Genomic DNA, 20,873 nt, shown 5'->3' with positions numbered 1-20,873 from the left:
AGAAAGACACAGGAGAAACTGAGCCCCGCCTTTCCCAGAAGCACACAGACAGCACCGCTGCCAAAAACACATCTCTAAAAGTGAAGGACAAACAAGCGGTGCCAACTCTGCCAATGAGGGACTTCATTTAGCTTGCGCAATGTTAGGAGTGATACAGCCACTACTGACATCATCACTGTTACTGTGCTTTTCTGAAGAAAATGAGGGCCTTTCTATGAGACTGGGGAGAAAGAAGCTCTAGAAGAACTGGGAATTTTATAAAGTCTACATTCCATGAAGGTTGCCAGTTAAATGAGGAACAGTCCTTATTATTGTGGAGTCTGAAATAATGCACTTCTGCTATGTTCTTCAGCAATGAGATCATTTGGATCCTTTCAATTAGATTTGCCAATCCAAACTCTGGGAGGTGGGGATTTATGGTGCTAACATGCGGCCAAGTTGAAAGGGAAACATCAAACTGTCCTTTTCCAGAAGGGAGTCAGAAGAGCTAAAACAAATAACTGTATCAAGAGATGAAGTTCCAGGTCTTATTGACAATTAAAAATTAGCAAATTATCAGGTCCATATAGTATCTACCCAAGAATTCTTAAGGAACTCAAATATGATCAAACAAAAATACGTAACTTGCCCCTGGAATCAGCTACTGCAGTCAACAAAAGACGAAATTTTTAAAAAATGAATGGGCAGGGGGCAGGTTCCAGGAAACTCCTGCTGAGAAACAACAGCAGGAGAGCTCTGTTGCCCCCATGTTTGCTTGTTCGCTTTCTATAGGCATCTGGTTGGCCACAGTGGGAAACAGGATATTGAGCAAGATAGGCCTTTGGTTTGCACAAGCAGGACAAGGTGAAGGGAAGACACACAAGATGAGTCTTCTCCTGTATGGACAAGAGCTGAGGGTGCAGAGCTGGCTAGCTGAGATAATTGGGTGCGCCCATGTGTGCATGTATGAGTGATATAGGGGGTTTACCCTGAACCGATCTCCAGGGAAGCCTACATGAGCCACTTTCCACAAAGCTACCTATCAGCAGGGATGTTTCAGCCTTACATCGTCTAAGAGTTTGCCTTCCACGCGAAGTTCCCACGAAGCTATGCGTTCACTGCCTTCAGATTCTTCCTTGCCAGGCGTAAAGGTATTGGAGATGTAAATGCGAAGCTTCCGCTTTTGCTGAAGTTTGGAGAGAAACATTCACTAAGGACAGCAATGGGATCAATTCAACCACACACCAACTCCTTTCCACAGGTCTGGTCCTTCTTCCCAAGGCAACCTGAGATGGCAGTCTAAGTTGCTTCGATAACTGAAGCCTCAGACTGCCAAGGAACACCCCAAAGAAATTGATCCTTTCACCATCCCTGAAGGACTTGACTAACTCAGTCTCCTTCCATCCCTCCTCACCGTCAAAGGTTTCTTGATTGCCTCCTGGATTTCCATCCTCTTGCGGGCAATAGTCTGGTCCAGCTTGCGCTCAAAGGCCAGTAAATCCATGTAGGCCTGAGACTCTGGGACTAGTTCACGAATCTGTGAAGACAGAGTCTATCAGAATGCCATCTCTATCAAGACAAACATCCTTTGCCTCTGAATAATTAGACAGAAGGGTTCAACTATCCAAGAATTGTATCATGTTCCCCATCATTCCCAGCACGAAGACTTACCTATCCCTGCTCTGCATATCATTTGGAAAGGGGGACAATAAAGCTTTATTCCCCTTTAGCAAAGGGTCGATATCCTTCCAACTCACAATCACTTTCTAGGATTGTTTTGAGGATAATCAGTGAATTACTTTGCAAATTAAAGTTGATTAACAATTGTAATAATGGACTGATTGACTGGAATTCTTGAAAGATTGGCCAGCCCAGTGGGAACAGCTGTGACATATGCAGCAAAATCTTCCAACACCCTCTAAAATACTGGGTTTATTATCCTCCCATTGCACAAATACATAGGAACAGCTCACTCCAAAAAACTGCACACCCGAATAATTATTCTAGAAAGAGCTGTCATGGCCTTGAGCCCTGCAATCTGTTTCTACCCATTTCTACAACATGTGCCCACTGCCTGAATCCTTCATTGAGGCCAAGAGCTCTCTCAGACAAGGAGCACTTACCCTCTGTGGCAGGACCTTGTCTGCCATCTTCCTCCTTTTGAGCCTGCAAGAATTGTGCAAAAAAGCAAGCTGTTAAGAGGCCAAAAACAGTCTAGAATCTGGTACCTAATATCCACATGTATGGAAAGCCCAAACTACGCAACTGGAATGAATTTCAAACATTTTACTTGTGTGTCCCAGGGAATTCTATAATATAGCTCCACCTGTATCAGCTAAAACATCTTCCCTGCTTTAAAAATAGTGATAAACACACTCCATGCAGCTTGATTCAGAGTTGGCTTGCAAAGGAAGGAAAACAACTGGCATAAAAGGAAATTATTTTCAATGCATCTTCTTTCCTAGATCCAGTACCAGCTCTAATAGTAAAAATAAAAATAAAAATATGTAGCTCTAGTAGCAAAAGCATCTGATTTGCATTTAACCCTGAAACTCAGATGATGAACATTTGTGCAGGGAGTGGGGATCAGAATACACTTGATATCAATCTCTGTGCTTGTCTCCAGGAGAATGTGTAGCTATGTCATCAACGGTGATAGTTTTTGACTTCACAATAAGGGGGAAAATCAGGAAAACAGAGGCAGGAAGGATGATTTAGCAAGCCAAGAAAGGTCCTTTGCTTAAGCAGCAGGTCAGTCAGGTTTGAGGTGTTTCCTGTTGCCTAGTCAGATAAACCCAGGGACTGTATAGCTACGCTATTCTCATCACTTGGCAATCTCCCTACATTGTGTTTTGTGGACCCATAATACACCATTCCCCACAGCTTTGCCTTTTTTTAAAAATTGGGGGGGGGGGGGGAGCATGGCATGTTGAAAACTTCTGTCTGAGCTAATATTAGTGTCCCAGAATGGAAGGAACAGAAACCACCATCAATGGTTGTGCGATTTGCTTGGATGTTCAGTGAAATGTTCAATTTCATTAAACATACTTTTTGCACATGTGCAGAATCTCATTGTACATTCCTTGATGGAATGGAATGTCAGAAAAAATGTTGAGTAGTAATATATCTGAGCATTTTGAGATGTTCAAATTCATATTATGAACCAGCTAACTTAGAACTTTGGGAACATTATGACTTTTGTAATATTCCTAATAGGTGCCTGTGCTACCCTTCCCTCAAAAATACCTCAAGGGTCATATGCTTTGGCTGTATGCAGATTTCAGCTGATTTATTATTTTCGTGGTGAGAAAGAAACTCTTTGAAGACTCACTGCCACATTTTAAACTCTATTTTGTAACAGGCCAAATTATTTTTTTAAAAAATGCATTCACATTTCACCATGTGTGTATTTATTTTTATTTTAAAAAATAGAATAGCTGCTGCTACTCCCACCCGCATCCTGATCTGGATCATAACCATAGCACAGTTGGGCTCTCAACCTCCCACCCACCCACCACCCACACTGCAGCTCCAACAAAACTGCCCCCAACGTTGAATTTTTTTCCTTGGAGGGGAATTCCTAGATACCAAGAGCAACTTCCCTTCCAGGGCAAATAGCTTCAGGGTGTGTGCAATTTATTTTGTGGCTGTTGTCAGAGTTGTGTTATTCGAAAGGAAATGATTAACCTCTCCTCTACTGCAAGAGGGTGAAGAAGGGGGGAAAGGAAAGGCAGGGGAGAGCATGTTTCAGACCCATACAGTGGGAAATGAAACCCTGCCTGCAGCACCACAGAACAGAACTGCGCCTTTAGCCCACCACAGAAGGAAAGGAACAGCTAAGGAGCTCAAATTAACAAAGGGATCATATTCTGGCATCTGAAATGGCAATCCAACAAGACAATAGACTTACTCCCCCACTTCCACCATGCAGAACATGGCCCCTGAAGCCTGGATGCCAGATGTGTGCAGCTGCTTGTTTCTCTATGCATCTCCTTCCTTGGATTAAGCTGGCTGAGAAGGACTTGCCAAGAAACTGAATGTCATTTGCATCCCATTTGTTTTTAAAAACAGCTGGTAAAATCAGGCCAAGCAGGACTTGTGAGGAGCATGAGAGAAGAACAGATGAAAGTCAAGCTCAGCAGAAGTAGCTTATATAAGGGGAGCGGAGGATATAGTAGTGAAGGGAGTCAAAAACCCATATCATAATGAGAATGGGGCAAATGGGGTGCAGCTTAATCTTAGCTATCTGATTTTCCATCAACAAAAAAACATCTGTAAGAGCCACAGAATCTGGAACCACCGGGAGCTGATAATATTATGCAAGTCACTCTTCTTCCACTCTCCCTTCTGTAACAGGAGGATAATGCTGGGATACCTTGCAAGGCTATTTTAAGGATTGCTGAAATAAGTTGTAAGGAGCACTCTGAACACTGGAAATGTAGCCTATAAATACCAAATACATATATTGTTTTTCAGCTTTTTCTGGGAAAGTACACAGTTATTGCTTTTGAAAACTGTGTGCAGGTCAGGAAATTGGTGGAGACAAGTAGAACCTGCAAAGAAACTGCTAAAGTATCCCCACCCCCTAAGAGAAGTTTCAAGCTTTCTCCCAAAAACTGTTAGCTGTTAAGGGTTCAAGAAGGCCAATTCCCTCACTTCACCCCTGGCTTTCCAACTGACAACTAAAATTATATGACTCCTTGAAACCAACGAGCATACTTGGTCCACACTGGGCTGATCGCCAGGGGAGGGGGAACTTTATGTTCTTTCATTGACAAAGCTTGCATACTTCTGCATACCTAGAAGTCTTCCAAGTATGTAGAAATAGCTGGCTATCTTGAAGAAAGCAGGCAGCCCAGGCTGCCTTTATTCAAAGTAACATTAAGCTTAAAAGACAAAGGCAGAAAATGTGCACATAGCAGTCTCCCTAGGCTTAGAGGAGAGGGGTGTAGTACAGAGTTCCTGAGATAGGTCACAGAGAATTCAGATTGTCATTAGTGCATTTCTCACTCTCGTTTTGAGTCATTCCATTTTAAACATGCTTCAATTCCAAGATAGATCAGGGGCCTAGAAGGGGTTGGAAAGGCCTGGCAAGTGACCTTGGTTCTAACTAACTGAAAACAGAACTTGGGTGGATTCAAGGCCCCCAGGCCAACCACATCGTGATGTCTCAGAAACCCCACCCTTCAGTGCTGGGAACTAGTAGTCACATACAGTATCCAGGGGACGGGGGAAGTGGACATCCAGGGAGAGAAGCAATTTGCACACAAAGAACATTGCCCTAAATCTTTTGGTTCACCTCAGTTGCTGCTATTATGAACAGGTAGAGGATTAAGTCCCAGTATCATTCCTACTGGGGTAATCTGTTCAAAATGAACGTGGGACACTGCTGGACTCCTCCGCTGCTATTTCTAGAAGCAACTGGGGTTTTTTTTAATTGTGGGGGGAAATCCTTGGCTGCTTCATCAAAATGGTCTGTTCTACCCAAAATCGACAAAAAAATTGCTTTTTGTGGAGATGCTCAGTTACTCTGCTGTCCCCAACATGCTGCTCTTTAGTATCGCTGACAATCTAAGAGTCTGGATAAAGGTAGAGCAGGGGTGAAGACAACAGGCTGGAGCTGGGTTAGACAAAGCACTAATTACAGTCCATATGAGGACCTTCTGTGGCAACAAGGACAGCAAAGCACACATTCTTCTCCATCTTCATTGCATTGGCTCAGTATTGTCTAGTGGAGTCATTCCAAGCAATATGCGGTTTAATTAGTCCTAGACTTCTATCCTGTACCCTTGACTGCTCTGTAAGCTATTGATATGTTTGCTTAGCATTTAGCAGACAGAGTTTCCCACATCCACTCCAATCCGTAATCCCCTTTAATGACAATGCCCCTAGCCAAGCTGCCCTCAGTCTCGTCTTATTGTTCTTGCTTGGATGAATTTCTGTGGGTGTAAGCAGAGTTCATAGTCAAGATCCTTGCAACAGTCCAACAAACGATCTGTGCTTTGGAACCCTGATGTATTTTGCTAGTTCTAGCTAACTGAGGGAGGCCAGCTGTGCCTATCTGACTGACCATTTACACCTCTTTGTGCAAAGTGTGGTTCCTGGTCCTCTTCACAAGGCTATATTACAATCACTCCTAAAAGAAGCTCTCCTTGGAGCTATGAAATTGTCTACTTGCCTGGGACATGCCTTTTAGAACAATGTTATGGAACAAGTGATGGTGGTTCAGCTCGGATTCTCTGGATTAGAATGGTTTTCTGGACCTATTTCAGGTGGTAGTTTTGCCCCAATGTGTAGCCTCTTGGCTACATTGGCTCCCAAGCTGGTGCAGCAAAGAAGCCTGGATCTGGCTCTTTGCAGTCATGCACTGGCAGTAGAGCCAGCTCCCAATCCAGCAAATTCTTTTCCATCCCGGCTCTGCTCCTTCCCCAAATGCTCTGCTTCAGCTGGTGGTAGCTTTTGCCTACTCTCCTGTCAGCAGCAGAACTGTTCCACTGGTGAAGACTAGAGGATCTGGGCAAGACCATTTTAAACCTTGCCATTATTACCTATTTTTGTACTGTTAAAGGTATTTTACTGGTTTTACTGCCTCTTATTTCAATATTTAAATTTTCTCCAAGTGGTTCCAAATAAAACATAATACTGTACATAGAAGCTGCAGGAAATAATTTCTTTTCTTTTCTTTTGTACATCTTGGGTTAAATCCTTTCCTTTTGGGTCCTACACACCTTTCTCTGAAAACTTCCAAGCCTGCTTCTGTTAAAAAATAAATTAAGAACTGCAAGCTGTAAGGCAAGAAGTGGAAAGAAAAAGAAGAAAAAGGTGTTCAAGGAAGGAGAGGAGGGTACGTGTAGAGTTCTCTAAAGGTTGTTAGTTTGGTGCCCAAATAATCAGATTTGATTTTGTTGGTTCTCCTGCGTATCATTTGTACTTCTGCTGCCAAATCTGCAATCCTACACACACTTATTTGGGAGAGTCCCAATGAACTAAGTGGGATTTACTTCCAAGTATATATGCATATAACTGGGCTGCGTGTCAGCAAGTGCCAGGGCTGAACTGTAGGCAGTAACCAGAGATGAGCAAGCCATCAAGAGCCTAGAGACCAGAGGAATAAAATTGGAAGTCAAGACCAAGTCAGGCTTAGAGGACAAACCAGGATGCAGAAGTGAAGAGTAATATCAGCACTATATTTTTACCACTGGAGCTGCACTTGGTATAAATGCTGATAATGCCTCAGTTAAGATCCACCATCTGGTAGATATAAGGTGTTGGAATGAATGGTGCCAACAATTATAGTAATACAGTGGTGCCCCGCAAGATGAATGCCTCGCAGGACAAAAAACCCATTTTTGAGTTGCTTCGCAAGATGATTTTCCCTATGGGCTTGCTTCGCAAGATGGAAACGTCTTGCGAGTCTTGCGATTTTTTTCGCTCCCCCCCCCTTTTTCTAAGCCGCAAAGCCGCTAATAGCCTTTTAACCGCTAAGCCTTTAATAGCCGCTAAGCCGCTAATAGCACTAATCCGCTAAGCCACTAATAGGGTTGCTTTGCAAGACGAAAAAACCGCTAGACGAAGAGACTCGCGGAATGGATTATTTTCGTCTTGCGAGGCACCACTGTATACCTCATAACAGCTAGCCAAAACTGCACCATGATCTTGACACATGGCTAGTGGATAACACTGCTGTGTGTGTTTCAATATGCACCAGCATCTTATGGTTTGCAACAACCCTCTTTGTTCTAGATACCAAAAGGTCTGGTAGCTCCAACATAGCACATTTTTTTGGTATTCGCTCAGCCTGTCAGCTAATAGCCAATATCTGCACACTCCCTTCTGTTTTGTCTGGCTGAGAAGTGTATTTTTGCTCTTTCTAAACTCTGTACTGCAGTTAACAAGTTTAATCAACAAGGAAACACTTTTGCACCCTGGAATTTCTTAAATTTTTCTGGATCTCACTTCAAAAGCATACCACAATGGCCAGGAATATAATCAACTTCCAAAATGAACTGAGAGGGGATTACTAGTGGTTATTAAGGGGAGGGGGTCAGGGACATAAAACAATCTCTCTTCTTGAACGCAAACCCAAAATATTAAGCAGTGGTGTGGTAAAGTAGTGTGTGTGTGTGTGTGTGTGTGTGTGTGTGTGTGTGTGTGTGTAGACACTGGAAGTTGTCTAATGAAGAATGGGAGCTGGCTACTTTACGTATGTTGTAGAGACAGGATGGCTAGGAAATTGATCTTATTTGCAAATCATACCAATACAGTCTCACCCTATATTCTACATTCACCCCCTTCAAATCACTTAGACACATATGCACTTACCCTCGCCTTTGGGATAGTGATGGAGGCGGTTGGGTCTGTGGAACAAGCAGGCGCTTCCGGAACGGATCCATCATGGACTGTGGCATTCCAGGTCTCATTGGAGAAGGTGATCCATACAGAGGCCCTGAGGGGGATCCCACTTGCAATCCTGCCATGGGCATCCGGCCACCAGGAAGAATCCCAGGGCGCTGACAAGAGAAAACAAAAGACATTCTAGGAAACTAGGCACTGTACGCACCAGAGTTCATTGGCAGCAGTTTGGCTGAAGTCACTCTACTTCCCATAGCAGGGCAAAGTGCAACAGGCAGAGGCACATTAAAAACGCAAACTGTTTTAATGGTATTCCAAAGAACCGCTTGGGAATGTAGATCACGGACAGAGAGGAAAGATAGGCACCTTAAAGAGAGTTCATGGAGTTCTTACGAAACTATAGCTCGTAGAGCATCCATGGCAATTAAACCAGCTTTAAGTTTGTAGTACAGACGAGTGTGAAGAGAAGAAATGACGGAAGACTGCAAGAATGCTGTACTTACCTTTGCCACATTTACTTTGTGCCGTTAAAAACTGTACAGATGGCAAACATTTGAGGTAGGTATATTTTTCACATCACCATGATATACCAGGGGAAGCTGCACTTTCCAGCATTCATCCTTCTGTGTATAGGAGGAGGTATAGAAACCCTCTCCTGAATTTAGCAGACAAGCCCAGCTGCTATGTGCTCAAAAGAATGACATGAAAGCGGAAGCAGACACTTTCTTAACCTCTAATCTAAGTTGGTGGCCTACATGGACAATGGAGCAAAAGTGGTTTTCTATTGGGAAGAACAACCTCAGCCCCCTTCCCCTGGCACATCTGGTGGCTTTCTGCTGGTGGTGGTACAGTTATAAATATAAGAACATGAATAATCAGTTGGGTCATTAACCCACATTTAAGAATCTCAGATTAACTTGTTTTGATCAGATAAAAACAAAATTTACACCTAATGATGGATTAGTGGATGTTATGGAAAGGTGAGTGCAAGAAGCTACAGCCCCCTAGCTCCAGTTTCAGGTACCACTTGGGGAGAAAAGTCTATAATGCTTTACTATTCTTGAATGCACTCAGATGAACTTTCCTCCACAAACATTCACACCCTTAACACTTTCCAGTGTCCCAAGAACATTACCATGGAACCAAAGCCACACAAAAACTACAGGCAAGACCCTCCCCTCTACCCAACAAGTGAGATTATTCCTCTTGCACAAGAGAGGTCCCTGCAGATTCTTTTACAGGTTTCCACTGCCTAGACATTCCCATAGAACCCCTGGAGATGAACACACTGTGGGTGTAGCATACTGGCTAAGAGCCTGAGCTGTGGACTAGGAAAACCCCAGTTCAAATCTCATTTCAAACCATTGTCAACAGTAGCCTGCCTGTAGTATGTGTGTAATACTGGCCTACTCTGAATGGCTACTTTAAGGAATCCCAGGAACATGCACAAAGCACTTTCAACTTTCTATAGCACTTTATAAGTTACTATTGCAGAGACTTATTCCAAAGCTTTTTGAACTCACCTGAAACATTTGCACAATAGAAACTGCCAACCATACTAACAGAGGATAACAATACCACCAGGATCTTTTGTATGTTACACAAGTCAAACAGCAGAATCACATCAGGTGTTTGTAACAAGCTTGGGTCATTTGGCAAAACTTTGTAATTCACCACCACAGATTTTGGCCAGCCTTGATCATCACCCATTGTTTCTTGCACCTAGTGAGGATCAGCTTTTTTACTTTCTGCTCTACCGAGGCACATGACCCTAAGTCTTCATTAAAACAAACCAAAGTCCCATAAGCCAACAAGCAATAGCTTCAGACCAAGGTATGCTGGTGGTAAACAAACCATAGCTTCTGGATAGGGTTCACACATAACACTATGCTATGGTTTAGTCTAGCATTATATGCAAATTAGGTCACTGTCTGCATGCTGTACCCTGTGTAAGACTTTGTTGGCATCCATCTGTTTCAAGAGACAATGGAGTGCACCTCGGGGGTGAAGTCAAACTGCTGGAGAATCACAGTGCCTGCTACGGCTGCAGGGACTGGTAACTCATAATTGCTGCCTCCCGTGTTGTTTGTGCTGTGTTGGCAGTAGTGAAGCAACCTCCCTGGGACAGCCTAGGCCAGGCATAGGCAAACTCGGCCCGCCACATGTTTTGGAACCACAACTCCCATCATCCCTAGCTAACAGGACCAGTGGTCTGGGATTATGGGAATTGTAGTCTCAAAACATCTGGAGGGCCGAGTTTGCCTATGCCTGGCCTAGGCAGTGTGTATGGAGGTCCTGGGCTGCCCAGATGACAAGATACCATCCAAACCGCCTTAGGGACTCCACTCCAGATTTGTTTGGGCTTACTCCTTAAGTCTTTTCTTCTCCCAGAGATGTCGTGCAAGGCAGCAATCTAGGAGTGCCAGATGATTTAAGGAGCAGAAGCAAAAATGCTGGCACTTATAATAACATTTAGGTAAGTTTGCCTGTTGTCATCCACAACTTTAATGGCAAAGTCTCTGAGCTACTCTTTCCCACCAGTACCCCATGGAGCCATTTCTCCAAGGACTAGGCCCAGGATCACCAGACAAAACTTGGCTCTTCCACACTTAATAGTTCTATGCAGAACTGCATAAAAAGGAGAAACTCTGCCAACTGTCGAGCTCATTATCAAGAGAAGCTACACTGCTCACATTTCTCCTGCCCTTGTAATTATTAAAGGCTTGTCTAGGACTGAATTCAGCAACCCGACATCTGGGGGCAACTGCTAATTTGATTGGAAAAGCACATACTGGATCTGCCATGATTCACAGCTGCACTTAGCTCAGGTTACCTATGCTGAGGGCTTGTTTATTAAGTCCTTTGAGGGGCATTTGATTGTGTATGCGCACACATACACACCTGCCCTCTTGAGCCTGCTTCAGAAGGGATTGCACTCCCTTGCCCTGTGGGATCTGAAACAAGCGTCTGCTGCCAAGGAGCTAACGCAGCTGCCAAAGCCACCAAGCCAGCAGGGCAACATTTCATCCCTCCCCAGCAGGCCCAGGCAGAGCCTCTAGTCCACTGCCACTCCCAAACAGAACTCAGGCAAAGGGGGTTGGGCAGCACCATACAAGTCCAACAGTGAAAGGATTGCCCACAGCAGCGAATACTGGAGAAAAACATTCAAAGGGAACATTATGAGCACGAGAACAGGCAGGAGACAAGTCATGCATAGAAAGGCTGCTGGAGGAAATGGGTATGCTCACTTATGGAAACAAAGATGAAAGGAGATATGTTGACTGTTTTCAAGCATCTGAAACGTTGTCAGGCAGGAGGGAGTCACAGTTAACTAAATCCCACCTCGCCCATGAATTCGCTCTGTGGGTCAGATTAAGCCACACGGTCTCAGCTTCGGCTCCCTTCCTCCTTTCTATCCACAACAGGGGTATTGTAGACTCTACGAAAAGCGATGCTAATAACATTAGCCTACTTAACAAGGTTGTCATAAAAATTATGACAATAATGTATGTGAAACATGCTACATAAATGCTGATTACTGCCATCCACGGAAGATGCTACAAGTGGCAATGGCTGTAAAGCACCAAAAGGCAGATATAGGTTGCAACTGGAGATAAACTTCCAAACTACAGGAGCACCAAGTCAGTGACAGAATAAGTTGCCCAGAGAGATTGTGGAATCACTTTCCTTGCAGATTTCCCAAATAGAAATTGCAGCATGTACACAGGTCTATGAGTCTCTGGACTGTTATTTTGCTGTTAAATAAACTCGTTACCACCAAAGATTTATAAAGCATGTTAATATGCTACGAACAACCAAGTTACCCCTCCAAGGACCTTTGAGGTTCAATTCTAGCAAGCAGACTCATAAATAACCAGCATCCTCACAATTTCCCAGACTGCCCCTCTTAACAAGAGGCTCCTCCCTCAACACAATTATTTCTTCCTTCCTTTCTCTAATCAATTACTACATATTCTGGGCCAGTGTTGACTTTGGCTGAAGAAAAGGACGGCGTGCAGTTAATCCCCAGCATTCTTCAAACAAATGGAGCAATATTCATTACTCCGCTGTTGTTTGGCTGTGCCATTTTATACGCGACATTCTCTCTTCACCCCCTCTTTTATCAGCTACATCAGTGCCCACATTCATATAGTTAAAGGCAACCAGACCCTCTGAAGTGGTCATTTATGACAGATGCCTTTTGTATCATCCACATGCTTTTAAAAAGCAAGTTCTCTTATTTGTACACAAGGGTCACGCTCTGTGAAATCCTGCTGAGATCCCATACCTCCACACCAATGAGAGAATTTCCTTGGGAAGACTTTGCAGATGGGTTTTCTGTCACGGGCAGGAAAAAGCCTCTCCACATATTTCAATTTTAGGGGCATGTGCAATAAATTTTAAGTGTGCATCTAAACATGTACAGTGTCAGTGTGATAAACATGTGTTTGCAAACATCTGCATCGGATAGGTAAGCTGAATGAATGTATAATGTGGCAAACTGTGCAGCGTGTGAAATGGCTCCAATTGCTGCCACTTGGGGGAGGGGGAACCTTCCCAGGTCAAATGAAATTCTAGAAACAGTAAGAGAAAGGATGTGCCAGCGCATATGTACCTTTCCCAGCAATGTGTGACTCACTTGCTTGAACCATTTACAATGTATTTGTTTTCTCCTTGTAATATGGAATGTGAGAGTTGACACATAGCAAGATGTGTGTGGATGATTCTGCCTTGTTCTGTGGAAGATGAATCTGATGGTCTCCTATAATTCTATGGACTTGAAGTTATTCTGCACAGCTGCCTAGGTAGCTTAAATGTGGCTATTATACGTACATAGGCAATTTATATATTTGTCTGCTTGTTATTGTTCAAAACCACAAACATCCACTGGGAAACAACGGTCTTAGTTACGTGTTCAGCTGCAGCCTGTTTTTTCTTACCCCCAAGAGGAACACTCAGTTCAGACAGGAGCAGGTCTCAATTGCCACCACATCTCCCCCAAGGAATTAAGACAACCATCTGCAGTTTTAAAAGAGCTGCTACTTTCTTATACAAGTTTCTGATTACAGCAAATGCTTAGGACCATTTCCTTAGCTTAGAATGTGGTCCTTCCTGGCCACAGAATCATAGGGCTGCAGCTGACCGTAAGTCACTCGTCCACTCCTCTCTGCATCTGATATGACAGCACAGCTACTGAGGAACTACAGTATTGAAAACACTGAACAGAGAAAAAGTGGGAAGAGATAGGATTTAAAAGGCACAGAAAGAAAACTACTGCCCCTGATTACTGAGGACAATCTCTATTTTCCGTACAAGTCTCTCATACAGTGTGGTCTTTGGGAATGATGTTGAAGAAGCCTGTGAAAAAATTCTAGAGTGTCCTTATGGTTTCAGCCCCCTTCTCCCTCTAGTCTCTGAAACATGTAATCATTGATGGAAGAACAGGGAGTTTACTAGTACACAAGACAGCTCTTCTTTTCATCTGCAAGTTGTTAGAAAGTGTGAAAGACACGGAACACAAACTTCACACAAAGTGGTTTATGCTGAAGTTTCCTTAGAAGGTGCATCTACAAAGCAATAACATGCCAGTCCCATGGCAGGTAAGTCTCAGTCCTTCACCAACACAAAACCACAGCCAGAGATTCTGCTAGCCATCTAATAATTGCCATCTAATCTAATTGCCACCCTGTGCATTTACTTAAGTAGCAACACGGGTGAGTCAGCATTCAGTTGCCATTAACGGTTTTCACAGGTTCAATGCAATTCAAAGTCACAGCAGGAAGACCAAGGAAAGAAGAGAAAAGCGAGTAATAAAATACTTGACATTAAAAGGTTAGCCCACCAGACACTTGTGTATGGTATCAAACATTTGAGTCATATTTAAAACTCATCCAAGGAAATGCATTTCCAAGATTCTGCTTACAGAACTGCATCTTGTGAATTTCAGCTGGGACTTAAAAAATATGTCTGGCCCTCATAATGAAAATATGCAAATACTCTGTTAAAGGCTTCAAGAAGCACCCATGCCTTCAGAAACGTTCCCTAATGCATGTACTAATTCATCTTCCCTATCCCACGTAGTACATTTATTTCCTGCTCCATCCCTCTAGTCAGAGGCTTGTAAAGCACAACATAGCAGGTTCATCAGGCTGATACTTGCTGAAACTGCTGTACTTGGCTGCTTCTGCTTCCGGCTTCCTTGTTACAGAAGCATTACCACCTCCAAAGGAAGTGCAGGGACTTGAAGGCACAGTTTCTCTCGCTGCTAAAAATCCACACCAGACTTTTGAAACTGTCTTCATTTGAAAAGCAAAGCTAGCACTCCTCACATAGGATGCACCCAATATTCACAAAGTGTGTACCTCCCATTGTCTGAAATTGATGCAACAACTAAGCCAATGTCCTCAAATTCTAACTACTAGGGATGCTTGTCTGCTGGTCTTTGCTAATACTTTCCTAGCATGAAGAGACTGCTGAGAAGCCAGTTCCAGTTACAAAAGAATAGGGCTGGAACATTAAGTCCAGTCCCTTACCCCAGTATCCCGTGCACAATAATTCACATTATGATGGGATGCAAGCATAAAATCAGGAGACCACACAGCGTACTACAAAAAGCGCCATCTAAGCCGAATGCTAACTGCAGTGTCATAATACAGAAAAATGCTTTTTTGAGGAAAAGTTAAACCCAAATCTTAAATTCATTCAATACTCTCAAAAGAAAGTTATTGGGACATATCTAGGATTTTGCTTGGAGTTAAGCTTACAGCAACCAGTGTTGATTCAGATGATCTTGGGGGAGGACCCATGATCTCTGGTAGTCAGAAAGTTATTTCTGAATGAAATAAATAACATAAAAAGGGAACTGGCACTGCAATTTTTACAAACGAATAAGGGCTTAAAGACAATGTGATTTTAAGGGTTTGTGGGGTGTGGGGAGCTATTCTTACTTGCCTGTAAAGGTGGTGACCATTTTGCATGTGTCCAATTGATGTGCAACTGCTGACGCATGGGTCCTTTAGGACCTGGAAGAGTGGGCAGAATGGGCTTATGGGCGGTGGGAGTGGGGAGGAATAGAACTCCAACACAAAATGGTTTATTTTAAGGAGGCAGAAAACTCCAGAGAAGGACTGTCATTCCTAGGTGTCTAATATATCCACATTGTGCGCGCACACACACACACACACACACACACACACACACACACACACGTGTGTGTATAATTATTATTTTGAGGGTTGAGACAAGGAGTCAAGACATGTCATTATGGACCTTTCTCCAGTTCTATCAAAAAGAGGACATCTGGAGACTCAAATGGCCCACTCAACACTCATACATAAATGTTTTGAGCTACCTTTTTGAAAATGCAGGTCTTGTTTCCCTGATTACCCATTTTGAAGGCTGTTCCTAATTAGCAATATCCAAACAAGTCTATACTCAGCACAGAACCATTTACATCAATGGTATGGAAATTACACAAGTCCATTGATTTCAGTGGGTGTGCTCCAGGTATGATTTGGCTGGATACCACCCCGTGGTTCTTACCTTCAGTGTTCTGAGGTAATAATCTTGCTATACAAGCTCTGCACAAGTTCAGCAACTCCTTATCTTTTTACTTCCATAATGCTTTAGTTTGAACTCATTCAGTCATCCGATGCTACTCATAAGTCCCCAGAACTCTTATTCTATCTTTTTCGTTCCATGTCATTCTTCCTCCATCAAAACACTTTATACTTTTTCATCTACACTGTATTATTTTAAAATTAAAACAATATGTTACATAATTTAAATTGCTTCATGGTTTAAAGTGTTTCTCTCTTTTAAGTAAAAACAACAATAACTGAAAGCAGCTTGTAGAGTTTGGAGCATATAACTGGCCTCAAAAGCACACAACACTATCCCATGGTCAGAAATAAATAAACCATGGCTTACCATAAGGAGTACTCTGCTGGCAGTTGCTGCTCTTTTTTCTTTCTTTCTTTTTAAAAAAGTAATAACAGAAAGAAAACACACAACGCCACAATAACAATCCACTATTCCTAAATGCAGTATATTAATGTAGACAATTTATATGATATATAAATGGGCACAATATACTGTATGCTCAAAGGCAGAAAGGGCAGTAAGGTCTTCACACCACTGAGTAATGGGTGGTGGGTATTCATCTTTCCAGCCTTGGAATATAATTATCTTTTCAACCATAAGGGCTCAGATGATCCACTTTTGTTGTCCGTTAGTCCCCACATCATAGGAATGTTAAAAGCGCACAAACATCCTCATGTACCAAGGATTTTTCCAAAACAAAGCTATTAAGAACAAAAGTTTCTGACCCAAAGATTGAGCATGTTAGCTCAACCAATCCCATTCTGCCTCTGACAGAACCAAACCACGAGGCTTCATCTGGCATTAGGTGAACCGGACACTTATGGTTTGTTCAGGAGTAACAAACCATGGGTGGTGGTGAGCCATGAACAAACTTTGGCTTCCACTTGTGGGTTGTTTGGAAAAAAACAACCATGAGTGTCAGTTCACACATAACACTAAGTCAAGCACTGTGGTTTGTTTCTCCTGGAGGCAGACAGGGCAGAGCAAAGCAGGAACAAAAGAGCAGCAAGCACCTGCACTGCTTGTCCACAGTAACTCATGGCTTATTTCTTACAATGGCTTACCATTATGCATGAACTGGGGTACTGTGTGCATATTTCTGCCATTCCTTCTTTCTTTTGTATGAACGTTGCTTCAAACAAATACCTGCTTATCTTTGCAGAAGTGCCTAGCAGACTTTTAGGCACTATTACTATTACTTTTGGTTTTAATAGATTACAGTTTTAATATATTTTATATATGTATATAGTTTTAGATTCTATCCATGTTTAATTGTTTTTTTAATCATTGCTTCTTCTATGGTTTTAGCGGTTCTTGTTTTTATCTGTAAGCTGCCTTAAGTCAACACATTTTGGAGTGGAACTTCCTTCTTGAGGAGCAAGCTTAGACATTCAGAAGCAGCTTACACAAAGATATTGGTGCCTATCTGGCACCATAAGGAAACAGTTCCTTTGGTGCCAGATAGGCGGCAATATTTGTGTAAGTTGCTTCAAACTGTCTAAGTTTGCTCCTGAAGAAGGAAGTTCCACTCCAAAATGCGTTGAATGCAATAAACATTCAGAGGAGCATTACTTGAAAAAGCTGGTGCCATATATCACATCAGAAGCTGAGCTAATAAATGAACCTATTACGTTATGGATTATTATTAGGCCCTATAACAGTGTTTCCTGGGAAGGTATGATGACACAATTGGCATGTTTGCTGCAGAGTCTGGACCCTGTGATTGTGTCTGTGGCCTGGTGTTGCTGGTAAGTAGCTGCCTTAGGTTGTCTTATTCCTGGGTACCAGTCCAACTTCATTAATCTTTTTTAAATTATTATTTCAGTGGGTGAGTATTATTGCAGTCTCAATGCAAATCTCCATGTTGCAAGTGTCTGGACAAATGCTCTTTTGCATTCTACACAGGACTAACAGTTCAATCTCTATTCAACAAAATAAGGGGACACAAATCCAACATCAGAAATGGCAATATCCACAAACCAGTTAGAGAACATTTTAACCTATCAGAATACTCTTTAACTGACCTTAAGGTGGCTATTCTTGAACGTTCAGTGTGAAACTGCTGAATTCTGAGTTATCAGGCAATTCAATCCTGCCACCTGGGGCTTGACTCAAGATTGTGTTTTTTAAAAAAAGAACACACTGTATATGCTAATTAGCTAACAAATGTCAGAATGACTGTGTTATCACAAACACTGCCTAGTTAATTGGTCACTACAATTATTTTGCTTTTAGGTAACTGTCACTGCTCTTTTTGCATTTTATTCCATCGACTTCACTCCCATGCCAACCATGGGTAGATATGCTTGCCACTTTAGGACTGCATTTCATGCATCTTATGAAATAGACTGCGGTACGTGAAAGCTTTTAGCCTTACACCACAACAAATGTGTTGGTCTTTAAAGTGACACAAGATCCTTTGTTATTAATACCACTAGTAATTACAGTATAGGAAAATAATTCAAACAAAATGAAGCAAATAATAGTTGGCCTACTACAAATTTATATTGCATCCTTAGTTTGCTAAATTCTGTACCAACTGTATTGTGCTCACTCCTACAATTTATAGTTTGCAGAAGAGGAGCTAAGGCTCAGTGTGTGTGTGTGTGTGTGTGTGTGTGTGTGTGTGTGTTGCCCAAGACCGCAAAATGAATTAATGGAAGAAGCAAATACCGAAATCAAGGTCTTTTAATCCAAGCCCAACTGACCCTGTGGCCCACACTGACTCTGTCAAACTAAGGCTGCAATCCTGTGCATACCTTCTAGGTAGCAAGTCCCAACAAAATCAGTAAGACTTAATTCTGTCTAAACATGCATAGGATTGCTCTGTGAAGCACTTATGTGGTTGTGTGTGAAACACACACACAGTGCTGATATAGAAGACAAGACAGTATTTTCCTTTTAGTATCATAGCCAAATTTTCCCCCCTAAGATAAGACAGCACAGATCAAAACGACCTCAAAAACTGTGACTGTCTGAATGACAAGTCTTTACCTTTTTAGGTGGTTTATGAACAGGTCCTACTGACTTATCTCAAATAGGAAGAAATCTTTTAGCCATGAGCACTGAAAAGATTTGTAAAGGAATTTCCCCCTTTAAAAAGTGTTTTATTCAACACATTTGTAATGCAAAAAAATTGTATAGAGAACCATATGGTGTTTTCCTACTTTATTTGCTGCTATTTTGATTCCCTTGGGTGATTTGGGGCGTCTTTTCTGGCCTTTTGAAAAATGGAATCGACTAACACAATTCCAAAAGGAGGGCATCAAAAATAATAAAAGGAGCACCCTGGACCATACTTTTGTATTTTGGGCAAATTAATCTGCAGTAACTACCATTTCCTGATTCTGTATTAACAACAACTAACACATATTACAGGCCTACACAACTGATGGCCCACCAAGCTGAATGCACCCCCCCCCAACATGCCCATGTACTGTCGCCAGGCAGGTATTCACTACACCACACCAGTTCTTGCAGTTGAAAGCACAGAGCAGGACAAGGTACTTTGGCAAATCTCTGGAGGGCCGCTATGCATGGCTGGTGGGCTGCATTTAGATTAGTGGTTTAGAAATTGTACAGGCTTGATGTACTAAAATCCCTACTTTTATGCTTGCAGCATGCTTTTAAAGCATGGGACAAAATCCCTCTTGGCACTCTTTTCATCCCATTTGGAAGCACAGGAGAGTGCTTTAAGCTGCATTAAGGGACAACTGATCTACATCTGTCAGTCTTGAAGATGTACCCATAGTGTGCTTCTCTAAACCAACAAAATATTTTTAACCTCCAGAAGTCCCTCCGCCTTTGTCATTATTGCTGCGTGTCATTGTTCCCTCCCCCGCTCCCCAGTCTGCCACCTAAGATTGTAATACTATCTCCTTACTTCAAGAACTGCTGAGAATACAACTCTTCTAATATACAAAGACTTTAATAATCAAAGGTTGGGTGGTGGGGAAAGCAGAATGCGGCTGGGAATTCTGCTCCAGACTGAGCCACAAGCCAAAAAGTACAAATTCAAGGTTCAAGGAAAATATTTCCGATCTTTCTCTAAGTGACATTATGCTTTCCCTATATTTATTTACCTACTTAATTTATATAGCTGCCCTATAGCAGAGGTACTCTAGGAACCCAGTGTGGTGTAGTGGTTAAGAGCATCAGACTAGGACCTGAGAGACTAGGGTTCAAATCCCACTCAGTCATGAAGCTCACTGGGTGACCTTGGGCCAGTCATTGCCTCTTGCTTAACCTACCTCACAGGGTTATTATGGAGGGGTGTGTGGACCATGTACTTTTTGGGGAAAAGGGTGTGATATAAATGCAATAAATAAGCTCTTCTCCTTACCTGCTTAAGAAAGCCCATGTGGCTCTTTACATCAAGTTCTGATAAACTCAATCAACAGGTACCAGCTCTGCCTTCATAGCTAGTTGTGACACCTGGTGCTTAGAGAACAAAAACCAGCATTTTGATTGTACGATTTCTATATCTCCACACAATCCAAGCCTCTAGCTGCACAAAACCATTACAAGACTTTCACAGGCTGGAAATCTAAATCCCACCCGGAGTCATACACAGGATTTCATTGAGAAGCCCTCAGTTTGCATGGCAAACTTTCTCCACCTCCGTTCAGAGACACCTACTTTTGAGTGTCAACCTAAAACCTCAGTTTCCTTCAATGACCCGTCCCCCTCCAATTTATGTTTAGATTTTAAGCACCACTTTGAGAGTTTGAGGGTACGTAACACTTTAAAATGAACTACTTAAGCCATCATAAACTACAGTGGTATCTCGGGTTAAGTACTTAATTCGTTATGGAGGTCTGTTCTTAACCTGAAACAGTTCTTAATCTGAAGCACCACTTTAGCTAATGGGGCCTCCTGCTGCCGCTGCGCCACCGGAGCACGATTTCTGTTCTTATCCTGAAACAAAGTTCTTAACCTGA

At 42.5% G+C, this 20,873-nt stretch overlaps 1 protein-coding gene across 2 annotated transcripts in view; it reads right to left on the bottom strand.

Annotated features, from left to right (window-relative positions):
* Positions 1–20,873, bottom strand: part of SMARCD2 (SWI/SNF related BAF chromatin remodeling complex subunit D2) — a 29,291-nt gene that overhangs the window by 7,265 nt on the left and 1,153 nt on the right. For both annotated transcript variants that reach the window (XM_028703150.2, XM_028703151.2), the window contains exons 2-5: positions 8,302–8,489; positions 2,103–2,145; positions 1,394–1,516; positions 1,046–1,165 (exon numbers count right to left, since the gene is read on the bottom strand). In XM_028703150.2, coding sequence (XP_028558983.2) covers positions 1,046–1,165; positions 1,394–1,516; positions 2,103–2,145; positions 8,302–8,489 — 474 coding nt within the window. The remainder of the gene's footprint in view (positions 1–1,045; positions 1,166–1,393; positions 1,517–2,102; positions 2,146–8,301; positions 8,490–20,873) is intronic.

The sequence above is a fragment of the Podarcis muralis genome, chromosome 13 (assembly GCF_964188315.1).
Source record: "Podarcis muralis chromosome 13, rPodMur119.hap1.1, whole genome shotgun sequence".
NCBI lineage: Eukaryota > Metazoa > Chordata > Lepidosauria > Squamata > Lacertidae > Podarcis > Podarcis muralis.
The sequence above is the reverse complement of the archived record's forward strand: the minus strand, read 5'-3'. Positions and strand labels throughout refer to the sequence as shown.